Source organism: Eucalyptus grandis, chromosome 7, assembly GCF_016545825.1.
Source record: "Eucalyptus grandis isolate ANBG69807.140 chromosome 7, ASM1654582v1, whole genome shotgun sequence".
Taxonomy (NCBI): Eukaryota; Viridiplantae; Streptophyta; class Magnoliopsida; order Myrtales; family Myrtaceae; genus Eucalyptus; species Eucalyptus grandis.
This window is the reverse complement of record NC_052618.1, coordinates 423443-435298: the sequence shown is the minus strand read 5'-3', so window position 1 is coordinate 435298 and position 11856 is coordinate 423443. Positions and strand designations below refer to the sequence as shown.

Below are 11856 nucleotides of genomic sequence, written 5' to 3'. Positions count from 1 at the left end.
TTATTGGAGAGAACGAGATTGAGATCCGCCGTACTTATTTTCCATGACGAACGGCATCTCTTTCTTTCTTTATTATTTGGATACATCACCGTCTTTCTTCCTTTCTATCATATTTTAATAAAAGCCGATCGCACGCCCCGAACGCCGGATCACAATTAACGAAGTCCCGTCGTGCACCGGATCCATCAAAGATTTTTACCTTTCTTAAATGCCTCGTGCTGTGTTCCCCTTTTGAATACTACACTTCCCAACTCCTAGTCCTTGTGCTTGCTCTCACTCCCTCGCACTGTCACTTCACTTCCTCTAGTTTCTGTCAGAAGGAGAAGAGAAGAGAAGAGAAGAGAAGGAGAGAGATTCGTACCGATCGGGACGGCGATGGGAGCTGCGGACAGTCCGAAGAAGCAGTCCCACTACCACCCGCCGCCGTCTCCGAGGGCGGCCGCGTTCAAGTTCAAGCTCAAGATGGCGGCGTTCGTCCTCCTCACCAACCTCCTCACCTTCTACTTCCTCGCCTCCGGACCTTCTCGCCTCGACCTCGGCCGCCTCTCCCTCCCCATCGCCTGGGACACCTCCCTCCTGGCCCACCTCAACTCCACCCGCGCCCACCTCGCCGACACCCACTCCCGCGTCTCCGACCTCCACCGCCAGCTCGCCTCCTCCGACTCCCTCGTCAAGGCCCTCCTCGCCGAGCTCGCCCGCTCCCGCGGCCGCCCTCACGACGGTGGTGATCTCCCGGACGAGGTGAAGCTGGCCGTGGCCCCGCACAAGCTCCCGCTCGGCTACTCTCCGAGGATGGGGTCCGACATGCTGCACCCGCCTGTGGGGGTCGCGTGCCTGAGGTTCAAGGAGGAGCTGGCCCAGTACATGTCGTACGAGGTCGGGGGCGAGTGTCCCGTGGACGACGTGTTCGCGCAGCGCTTCTTGCTGAAGGGGTGCGAGCCGCTCCCGCGGCGGCGATGCCATCCGAAGTCTCGGGCCAAGTACGTGGAGCCGACCCCGTTCCCGCAGTCCCTGTGGACGACGCCGCACGACTCGAGCGTCGTGTGGGACGCGTACACGTGCAAGAGCTACAAGTGCCTCGTCGACCGCAACAAGCAGCCCGGCTACTTCGACTGCAAGGACTGCTTCGACCTGGAAGGTCGAGAGAAGCACCGCTGGATGTACGACAACGGCATCCTCGACTACGGGATCGACCAGGTCCTGGCCACCAGGCCACGAGGGACGGTGCGCATCGGGCTGGACATCGGGGGCGGGAGCGGGACGTTCGCGGCCAGGATGAGGGAGCGCAACGTGACCATCGTGACCACCACGATGAACCTGGACGGCCCGTTCAACAGCTTCATCGCGTCCCGAGGGCTCATCTCGATGCACATGAGCGTGTCCCAGAGGCTGCCCTTCTTCGAGAACACGCTGGACATAGTGCACTCGATGCACGTGCTGAGCAACTGGATCCCGGACACGATGCTGGAGTTCGCGCTGTACGATATTTACCGGGTGCTGAGGCCGGGCGGGCTGTTCTGGCTCGACCACTTCTTCTGCGAAGGGCCGCAGCTGAACGGGACGTACGTGCCGATGATGGAGCGGGTCGGGTTCAAGAAGCTGAGGTGGAACGCCGGGAGGAAGGTCGACCGGGGGCCGCAGAAGAACGAGTGGTACTTCTCCGCCCTCTTGGAGAAGCCCAGGACATGAGTTTCATGCTTTTACACAGTCCTCATAGATCGACTTGCTTCCTTTGTTGCATTTCTTCCTTGAGCTTAGATGTCACCAGAACTTTACTTCTTGTATCATCATCTGGGGTTGGCAAGGCGTACGACACAGGTTCGATCGTACGCTCCGAGGAGTTTTACCCCCCTGAAATTTTGCAAATTCATTATTAGCGAAGGATTGAAGTGCACGAATTACTTCATATGCTTCCATTCAAAAGCTCATGACTGTTGTTGTCTGGATTTGTTACTTGAAGTGCCCGAACTACTTTATAGTATCGAGCCTCGCATAATTTCGTACAAAACTTTCTTTCAAGAATACATGAAATTCTCAGCACAAGAATACCTTGGCGACTCGTAGACTCAGAGCCTCTTGTCGATGCCATTTTCGATGATGGCATTTTCCACTTGATGAAATCCACCCCTTCTTTACATGCTCAGGGCACGAAGGCCCACGATATTTGCCATCTGACGAGACGAGAGAGGAATATTTATAATATAAAACAAGCAAAGCGCCCTTGGTCAAAGTCAGATCCCGATTTCCTAGTTTTATGCCCCCTTCCTTCTCACGCTCAAAAAGTTCAAAACCACCTTGGGCACCAACGTGCACAAGGATCCTTACTTAAATAGCTTGACAAATATCCATCTTGGCTTGATGTATAAGTTAAATCACAATCACATCATTAAAGCTTGATATTAATGTTGCTGCTACTGTCTTACAGCCTCTCAAGAGCTCTTGCCATGGTCGTCAACCTTATCAAATGCGAACTCCACTTGCATCTTTACTAATTCTACATGAATTTTTGGACACAATTATTTCTACCACAAATAAAACACTACATCCATATCCGTTAAAAGATCAAACATGCGTTTTATGAAACTCAACAACTATATCAACCATTGGATTTACATTTTCATGCAATACAAATTGAGTAATTTATATTCCACCCGACTCATATTCAATCTGATTCATATTATTAAAACACTTTAATATTTAACCTAATCGTTGAAATATAATATCCAAATTAAGATGAAAATGTGGAAAGAGCAAATGCGAGACGGAGAAAATGGGATAAGAAATGAAAAGAGTCATAGAACTAGAGTGAGTTTAAATAAATTGTAAATTTGTATATGACTCATTTAACATTCATATTATGTTTAAACCAATTTACGACTCATTTACTTAATATAACTAACTAATTTATGACTTAATTAACACTTGTATAAGTTAAAAAATGGGTCAAGAACCTACTTTGATGGGTCTAGCTACAAGCGCCAGGAAGTACCCGCTAGCTCCATCTCGAGCTGAACCGCATAGATTGATAGAAACATATGGAGTCCAGAGGCTTTTGAGTCCCAATGTCTGGGCGAGGGCCCACAAGGCAGGAGAGATCACTAATTGTAGATTCATGGAGGCCCAAGGCCACCTAGTGTTCCTCAAAAGTCCAAACCCCAAAATATACACCAAACTCCAATGCATTTGGACCGATTCTGGCCTCATTTGGTTCGGCTTTGAGAATGGGCTTTAGACAGCAAAATCAAGAATTTCATGAGATTTTATGTCAAGAAAGAAAATCGTTGTGTGAATTATCAATAGAGGGAGGCTTGATTGAGACCGACATGACTGATCGATGGTGCGGGACAATCAACAACCAATGATGGACCGGATTTTCGATGGAGTAGATGAGGAAGGGCTTCATAGCAAAGGGGCCTGTTTAAAGTGCCACATACATTGTGGGCATCCATAATCTTTTGCGACCGGAGAGGATTCTCGTTTGATTGGGTTTGACTTTGCCACACCCTCGTCCTGGTTGACTATCCTTGCTTGACTTTAAGCTTCTAATTTCAATTATTTATCCACAATAAAGTGATCACAACATAGCGTAACAAATGCAAAAGTCCCCATCTTCGATTTCTGATGTAGGGGATGTTTTCGCAGCTTCAATTGCTTCCATGCTTCACGCAAAGAGAGAAGAACTGGAAACCACAATTATTTAATGCACTAATCTCAAAGTTGTTTCGAATTTAAAGGTGAAAGCAGTCGAAACCTGTCTTCCATATTTCTCCTACTTCCTCCATAGCAAAGGTGACTATAATATGTACAAAATTTTCATTACTCACTTTCATAAGGTGATTTGGTTCGACTGCAGAAGTTCGAAAATTGTCTAAACCTGAAGTTTGTAGCATATTAAATCATGCAATTGGGATTTTAAGAATATATCTCAAGCTTTTACCTTGTGTGAGCAAAAATTATACTGTTAGAGATATATTTAGTATATTCAATGATTCTGTATATTAGTATGTGATTGTGTATTTTAATAATCAGAAGCAGTCGATCCTAACCGGAGAAGAACGATAACAACTTTGACATAACAGTCATATGATGTAAAGTAAGAAAACTTTCTTTTTAGAGGACAAAATTGGTTATGCGAAATGAGCAAAATAATTGGTTGGGGGAACCAATTTCGGAAAATAAACTTCTCGATGTAAATATTTCCATCTGGAGTCATTCTTACTTTTAACTGATTCTATGAACCGTATATTCAACTTCGACTTGCTAAGATGTCAAACCCGAATTGAAGACTCAAATTTGGTCAACACAATTGGCTTGAGGTCGAGTTTTTCGAATGCTAAAACTTGAAGATCCTTGCAAAAGTAGCTTCCTTTGACTCCATTATCTTATCACAAATTTATTTGAGGGCACGCCTCTAAAGCTGACTAGGGAAGAACATATAAAACGTAATTATAAAAATTGGTAATTCGATTTTTTGCTAAAATGCAAACCCACTACACACATTGACAATTTGGTAATCGAATATATGGAAGAGAAGAGAAGCAACAATCCACTAGAATAATTTAAAATGAAAAAAAAAAAAATTCATGGAAAATAATCGAAAAAGATATGGTTTCCAGAGCATCCCATATTCCAAATTTCTTTTAGCGAATTTGGGTAAGCAATTCCCTTCTTAGGTTTGGCTTGTCATATTATTACAGAGTCTTCTCTAAGTGTTGCCTTAAAACTTGCCACCTAAGATTATAGATTGCTAAAATGGGTCTCTACCCATTATTAGAAAAAAAACAGGCTTTTCCCATTTAAATAGCTGCTGCCTAAACATGCATTGCATTATGTTCATACTATTAATATTCATTTAGTCATATTACAAGGCTATTACTATTTCATGGACGTTTGTGGTGGACATTTAGAGTCCCCAACATCAATCATTGAACTATCAAAATCCCAATATTTATTTTGTTTTAAATTTATAAATACAACAAATGTTTTTATCTACGATCTTGAATTAGTATATTTCAATGATTTTGTCATAACTATCTAGGCATTATTGGGAGGAGTAAGATGAAGGAAATCTCAATTTTTTTTCAAGTTAATTTAGCGATATAGTGATGTAATACTCAGACTCAAAAGTGCATTTGTCTTTCTATGTCGAAAATATCGATAATTTTACCTTATGATACAGAACAAGGATGAAGATGCATGCTAGCATAGTTTCGACTTCCGATGGGTACTACGGCTCATCTAGCTCTTACTATTCTCTGTTGATGGTTTTGCAGGGTTATTCTTTGTTCTATTCTTGTGTTTTGCGGACTTGATCAAAGCACCGCCGACTACTTTGCATTCATGCATTTGGAGTGCACCTTCACGAGTCCTGCCTACCAAAGAGTTTGGTACAAATGCACAAATACCGGAAAGTTGGCTTCTCATGTCTTCTTTAATTGCGCTCTCCGGCGGAGACGCATGTGGAGTTGGACTTTGCAGAGCAAGAGGCCAAAGGATGGTTGCAATAGAATACTCAAATGCCCGTGGACTATTGGAGAAGATGCTTCCCCTGCGTGGAGATTGAGTACAAATCGGATTGGAAATTCTAAGCATGGGTTGGCATCATTTGGAACGACGCACCTGAGGAGTCAGCATCTGTTTGCACTTCTCGAGACAGTTTTTATTTTTCAAATTTATGGTGAAATTCAAGTCAAAGACCGCCTACTGTTTATTTCCCGGTTGGCTCGAGACTATTGGCGCTTTGAAGTTTTCATATTTTTGGGGAAACTGCACTTGGGCATTTAAGTTGAAAAGTTTAGTGGGGTTGAAGTTAAATGTCCATGTTCATTTACTTATTACCGATGAGACTACCGATATCCGAGGACTTAGAAATGTACGGTGCGTTCATCAACCGTCGTCGGTCTTTCGATTATTTTCTTTTTGATTCGGAATGGAGACGTAGGATGTACTAAAAGTTTCCATTAATACATGGTACAAGGAAAGAATTGTGACAAGATCACAGAGCATGGGCCACCAGAAGTCATAAGTGGCAAAAGTGAAATCTACCCTAACCTCCATAAAAGGACATGTTCCTGTCCAGTATCTAACAACACCAAAAGGAACTGAGAGGAGTTCCTCGTCCTACGCAAAGCTCCCCCCGTTGGAAGAAAGTTACCATATTCGGAAGCCATTTTGCGTAGGTGGAAGGAGCAGAAATGAAGGGCGAAAGCATGTTGCAGTTGTTTGGAGAGGAAGGTAACCTCTCCTGATAGCACGGCACAGCCCCCGAAATGGCGGATCGCACATGGTGAATGTGGATAAATCTCATCTGCATGCCGAGTTCATTTCCTTGAACCTCCCCAACTCTCTTCTTCCTGTCTCGTCAGAAGCAGAAGCAGCCTTCGCTCGCGGGCAGGAGTCGCGAGACATGGCGAGCGACGAAGACTACGCGAAGAAGCAGGCGAGCCAGATCCGGCAGTCCAGGAAGTTCAAGGCGTTCGTGGTGGCCCTCATCATCGTCGTCAACGTCCTCGCCGTCTACATCTTCACCAGCGGGGGCCGTCTCGGCTGGACCTCAACCAGATATCCCGCTACACCCAGCAGCTCTCCCTGCCGCTCTCCTCCTGCGACACCGCCCCTCTCATCGCCGACCTCAACTTCACCCGCGCCCAGCTCTACTCCACTCACTCCCGCATCGCCGAGCTCCACGAGCACCTCACCTCCGCCAACGCCCTCATCGAATCCCTCCTCACCCAGCTCACCCGCCTCAACGAGCGAGAACGCTCGTCGCCCGACCAAACCAACTACCGCGCCGACCTCTTCAGCGCCACCAATTTGCCGGAGGAGCTGAGGCTGGCCATCGGCCCCCAAAGCTCCCGCTCGGCAACTCCCCTAGGGTCGGCTCGGACGTGGTGCTCCCACCCGTGGGAGCCGCCTGCCTCATGTTCAGGGAGGAGCTGGCCGAGTACATGTCGTACCAGGTCGGGGCCGAGTGCCCCGTCGACGACGCCCTGTCGCAGAAGCTCATGGTGAAGGGATGCGAGCCTCTCCCTAGGAGGAGATGCCACCCGAAGACTCCGGCCAATTCCGCAGAGCCGATCCCGTTCCCGCAGGCCCTGTGGACCACCCCGCCCGACAACAGCATCGCATGGGACGCATACCAGTGCAAGAGCTACCAGTGCCTCATCGACCGGAGGGACAAGCCCGGGGTCTTCGACTGCAAGGACTGTTTCCACCTGGAGGGACGGGAGAAGCACCGGTGGATGTTCGACAACGGCAATCTCGACTACGGGATGGATCAGGTGCTGGCCACCAGGCCGCGGGGCACCATTCGGATTGGCCTAGACATTGGGGGAGGGAGCGGGACGTTCGCGGCCAGGATGAGGGAACGGAACGTGACCATCGTCACGACCACGATGAACTACGACGGCCCCTTCAACAACTTCATCGCGTCCAGGGGCCTGCTCTCGATGCACATGACCGTCGCGCAGAGGCTGCCCTTCTTCGAGAACACGCTGGACATAGTGCACTCCATGCACGTCCTGAGCAACTGGATCCCGGACTCGATGCTCGAGTTCACTCTGTACGACATATACCGGGTGCTGAGACCGGGCGGGCTATTCTGGCTCGACCACTTCTTCTGCCTCGGGCCGCAGCTGAACGGGACGTACGTGCCCATGTTCGATCGGGTCGGGTTCAAGAGGGTGAGGTGGAACGTCGGCAGGAAGGTCGATCGCGGAGGGAACGAGTGGTACTTCTCCGCCCTCCTGGAAAAGCCCAGGACTTAGATCAGTTGATCCACTCCACTCAAAACACACGAGCAATCAAATCTTGCTCTCTTTTCCTTGTTCCTTTTTCCTTAATTCCAAATTTGACTTCTTGTTTCTGTTTACAATAACATCATGCCAAGTACTTTGCGTTCGTGTCCCCATGTTAGACAAGATTAACAGGACCAATTCATGTAAGGGAAAAAAACAAGAATGTAGCAGGAGCGTTTGATTTCATTACTTGTCGTTTGATGTAGCATCATATCTCAAGGGGCACTCTGTAATTCCAGCAAATAAGAGAAAAGTGGTATTGTATTCGCAATTGTAATTAAAGAATATTTCTGGCAAGAAAGTTTCTGCAGATATTTATGAGGGTCAGCTATAAAAAATGGCAAATTGATACCCTGAATTTTTGTCTTATAAAAATCTCAGACTTGTGCCTTATGACTCATTTACTCTAAACTAATTTTCATTTCATCAAAAAAACCCAAAAACTAGTACCCTAATCCAAATCTTTTTTCTGCCCAATATTCTGTTAAAATGTACGTGTCAATACACATGGCAAATGACTAAAAGACTAATTTAACATGGAGAACGACAAATGTAACTTGAAAAATCCAACTGTGTTCACATTCATGCATTTTAATGGAGAGTAAATTTGGATCGAAATAACCAAATTAGGATTTTTTATGAGATGAAAATTAATTAGGATGAATGTGTCATGAAGGTACCATTTTGAAATTTTTTGTGAAATAAAAATCAGTTTAAGATGAATGTGTTATGGGATGCTAGTTTGAAATTCTTAATGGTATTAACCTTGGTCGAGTTTCTCCATCATAGGTCTCGCCGTACATGTGTGAAATGGTTGAAACGGAGTGTTCATCAAACAAAAGAGAGAAATTAGAAAGGGAGTATAATGTGAATGCAGAGCTAGATCTGCACAAAGTCTAATGACTTGGTACTGTATGCATCTGGGGTCAAAGTTTTCTAATTATTGCACATTAATAAGAAAAGATTCTTTCGTTCACAAGTACCAAAGTCACGCCAGGTCAAAGTATAGTGGATGTAAATTTAAGCAATCTAACCAGTCTCAGATGCACAAGATCTAGCTTCGAGTCAACTTTCCTGTGCCTCACATCATCTAATTATGACGGAAAAATAACACTGTAACATCGACACAATAAGATCTCGGGAGTCTTGCGCAGTAAGTGCAGTTCGTTTGGAAAGACTCTGAAGTTCCGTCAGATCGAGCCGATCACATGTCAAGGAATGGTGAGATCTCCCATCGGCCACGCTAAATGACACATTTTCCAATACATTTCCTGTACTATGATTGATCATATCCTCCCAATCAATCGAAAAACGAGTCCATACACTGTCTTCTCCGCGAGAAGAGCTACTGGCTGTACAGGTGGAAGATGAATGATAACTTCCTTCGGAATTCTACTTATACATAGAGGCCAGCAATTTTACAAGATGAAATTCTCGACAGGGTACAAGCATCACAAGACCTGAACATCTGGAAAGAGTTAGTCGTGAACACATGCACGTTTGGTTTTATTAATGTACACTGAAGCTGATCATGACTGTGATTTGCCTACTGGGGTTCGATCCTTGAAGGTGGGAAACCTCCACTATACTCAAAGAAGTCCTCGTTGCGGTAGGGATGTGTAGCATACGCCTTACTCGCCTCCTCATAACTGGCTGAAGTGGTCGCCGATTCAGCCTTCGGATTCAAACCCGCGAAAACCATGATGTTCTCGATTTCCTTCACCACCTCTCCCATGGTTGGCCTGTCCGCTCCGGATTCTTCCGCACATCTCATTGCTAACTCCACAAACCTCTCGAGACCCTTCAAAGACGTGCCCAATCCGATGGCTGGGTCGAGAATCCCCTGCAGATTGTACAAATCTTTGTCCTTATTTATGAGCACCCTAACTTCTCTCACAATATATCTGCCCCGCTCTATGGGCCTTCTGGCTGTAAGGAGTTCCAGCATCAATACTCCGAAGCTATAGACATCGCTCTTCTCGGTCAGCTGCTGTGTCATGTAGTATTCAGGATCCAAATAGCCCTTCACAAGAATATTGCATGATCGGTTTGTAAAACTCATTATGAAAGCTAAACAAATAATAATGCCTTCAACTCTATGACCCTTTTTCTATTGACTTTGGTAAATTAATTGTCTCTCATATGACTGCTGATATTATCATGATAATCATCCAAACTGAAAAGAACAATTATCTTATATTTTTTCCCCTAAAGTAAGACTCCTAACCAAAACCTGAGAAGTGCACTTCTTCTCCAGACAATCACTAGGTTCTCATGAACATGGATTGTTTTAGGAACCAGGGAACACATGCAAAATTTCTGTGTTGCTCGGAAAAGTTTGACCATCTAACGTTACACAAAAGCTCATTACTGACCATTGTTCCTTTGACTTGAGTGGTGACATGACCCCTTTCACCATCTCCCATGGGCTTGGAGAGACCAAAATCAGCAACTTTCGCATTCAAGTGATCATCCAATAGGATGTTGGTTGATTTTATGTCCCTGTGTATGATCGGAGGATTAGCAAGCTCATGAAGATAAGCCAGACCTCGGGCTGCACCAATGGCTACTTTGAGTCTTCTTGCCCAATCCATCCTGATCCCTGACTTTCCTGTAAGTCGAAACTTGTAATTGTGAACACAGACGGTATGAGCGAGGAATTGTTTCTCAGAAACCTAAAATCCGCATGAATGCTTTCTCAACATAAGAAACTCGAGAGGAGATACCTGAGAGACTGTCTTTGAGGGTACCATTTGGAAGGAACTCGTACACTAGCAATTTTTCACCTTGCTCAAGACAAAAACCGACAAGGCTGACAAGATTCTTGTGATGGACTCTCGATAGAAGCTCGATCTCATTTTTGAACTCGACCCCACCCTGCATAGATCCCTGCTGTGCTCGTTTTATGGCGACAAAAGTTCCAGTGGGAAGAGTACCCCTGTAGACCTGCCACAGCAACAACAAAATTTATAATTCGGCCAGCTTTCAGGACAGCTGATGATTTTGAAGACGAATAAAAAAATTTCACAATGCTGGTGCAGTATCGATACAGTTTTCAGATTAAAGAGACATAACCAGGAAATTAAGGCAAGGCAAAATTTTAGATTCATTCATTGCTCAGGAATTTAATGAAATCAAGGATCAACTTAAATGGAAACATTCAGACAACATAAGCGGTTGAAAAATTTAAAGCCGTGTGAAAATATAAGATTCTCTTGGAAAGAGAAGAAACGAAGTGGAAACAAATGTGTAGCAACACCACGAATTTGCCCATCTCTCAGCTTTACTTTTTCTCTGTATGAGCAAACTCACATCTGGTTTTGTCAAGTCTAAGAAGCCCTTCTCTGTTCATGTGAAATTCTAGCAGAAGATTTCAAACTCAGTAACTGTCACATGTCATTCAGTGAGACTATGCTTCCAACAAGGTGGTGAATACATGGAACTTATACAACAGATTTTTCTTGTTAACACGAGGACTGCAACGAAAGGCTCTGGGTATATTATGAAGAGTACAGGCGCAAGAGTGTGGTAATCGAGGTTTCTCTTAAATAGAACTGAGAGCCAAGAGAGTAAACCTTTCCATAGCCACCAGATCCAATTTCATTGGCATCTGAGAAGTTGTTGGTGTATTTCTTTAGCTCTTCAAGAGAAAACCATCTCGCTCCTTTGAGTTGGGGGATGCTGCCGTCGCTCTTATTTGGGTCCCAGTTTACTGCATTTCCATAAATAACAAGTATTGACTGAGACTTTACTTTCAGAATCAGAGACAAGCTAAGTGGCAAGTCTGCAGTGAATCCGGCCATACCAAAGGGTTGCTTTGCTCTGTAGCCTTTTCTGCTCTTTTCTTTTGACGAAAAGCATAAACCCCCACAAGAGCCAATAGCAAGAGGAGAACAAAACCACCAGCTGCTGCACCAATGATGACTCCGATGTTTGACGATTTTTTGGATGTAGTTGGTACTGTACTTCAGTGAGAAAGAGGGAGAGATTGTTGTTAGTATGATGAAGATATAAAGATAATCTAGATAGACAAGGCAGCAGAATGCGTGTCTCTGTTAAA

At 45.1% G+C, this 11856-nt stretch overlaps 1 protein-coding gene and 2 pseudogenes across 1 annotated transcript; 2 read left to right on the top strand and 1 right to left on the bottom strand.

Moving 5' to 3' along the window:
- Positions 1 to 375: 375 nt before the first annotated feature.
- On the top strand, positions 376 to 1873 carry LOC104452440. Its single transcript, XM_039316935.1, has one exon. It carries the CDS (start codon positions 376 to 378, stop codon positions 1687 to 1689), a length of 1314 nt encoding a protein of 437 aa, XP_039172869.1. The 3' UTR covers positions 1690 to 1873.
- Positions 1874 to 5966: 4093 nt separating this feature from the next.
- On the top strand, positions 5967 to 7828 carry LOC120295578 (annotated as a pseudogene).
- Positions 7829 to 9164: 1336 nt separating this feature from the next.
- LOC120295356 overlaps positions 9165 to 11856 on the bottom strand; it is a 34681-nt pseudogene continuing 31989 nt past the window's right edge.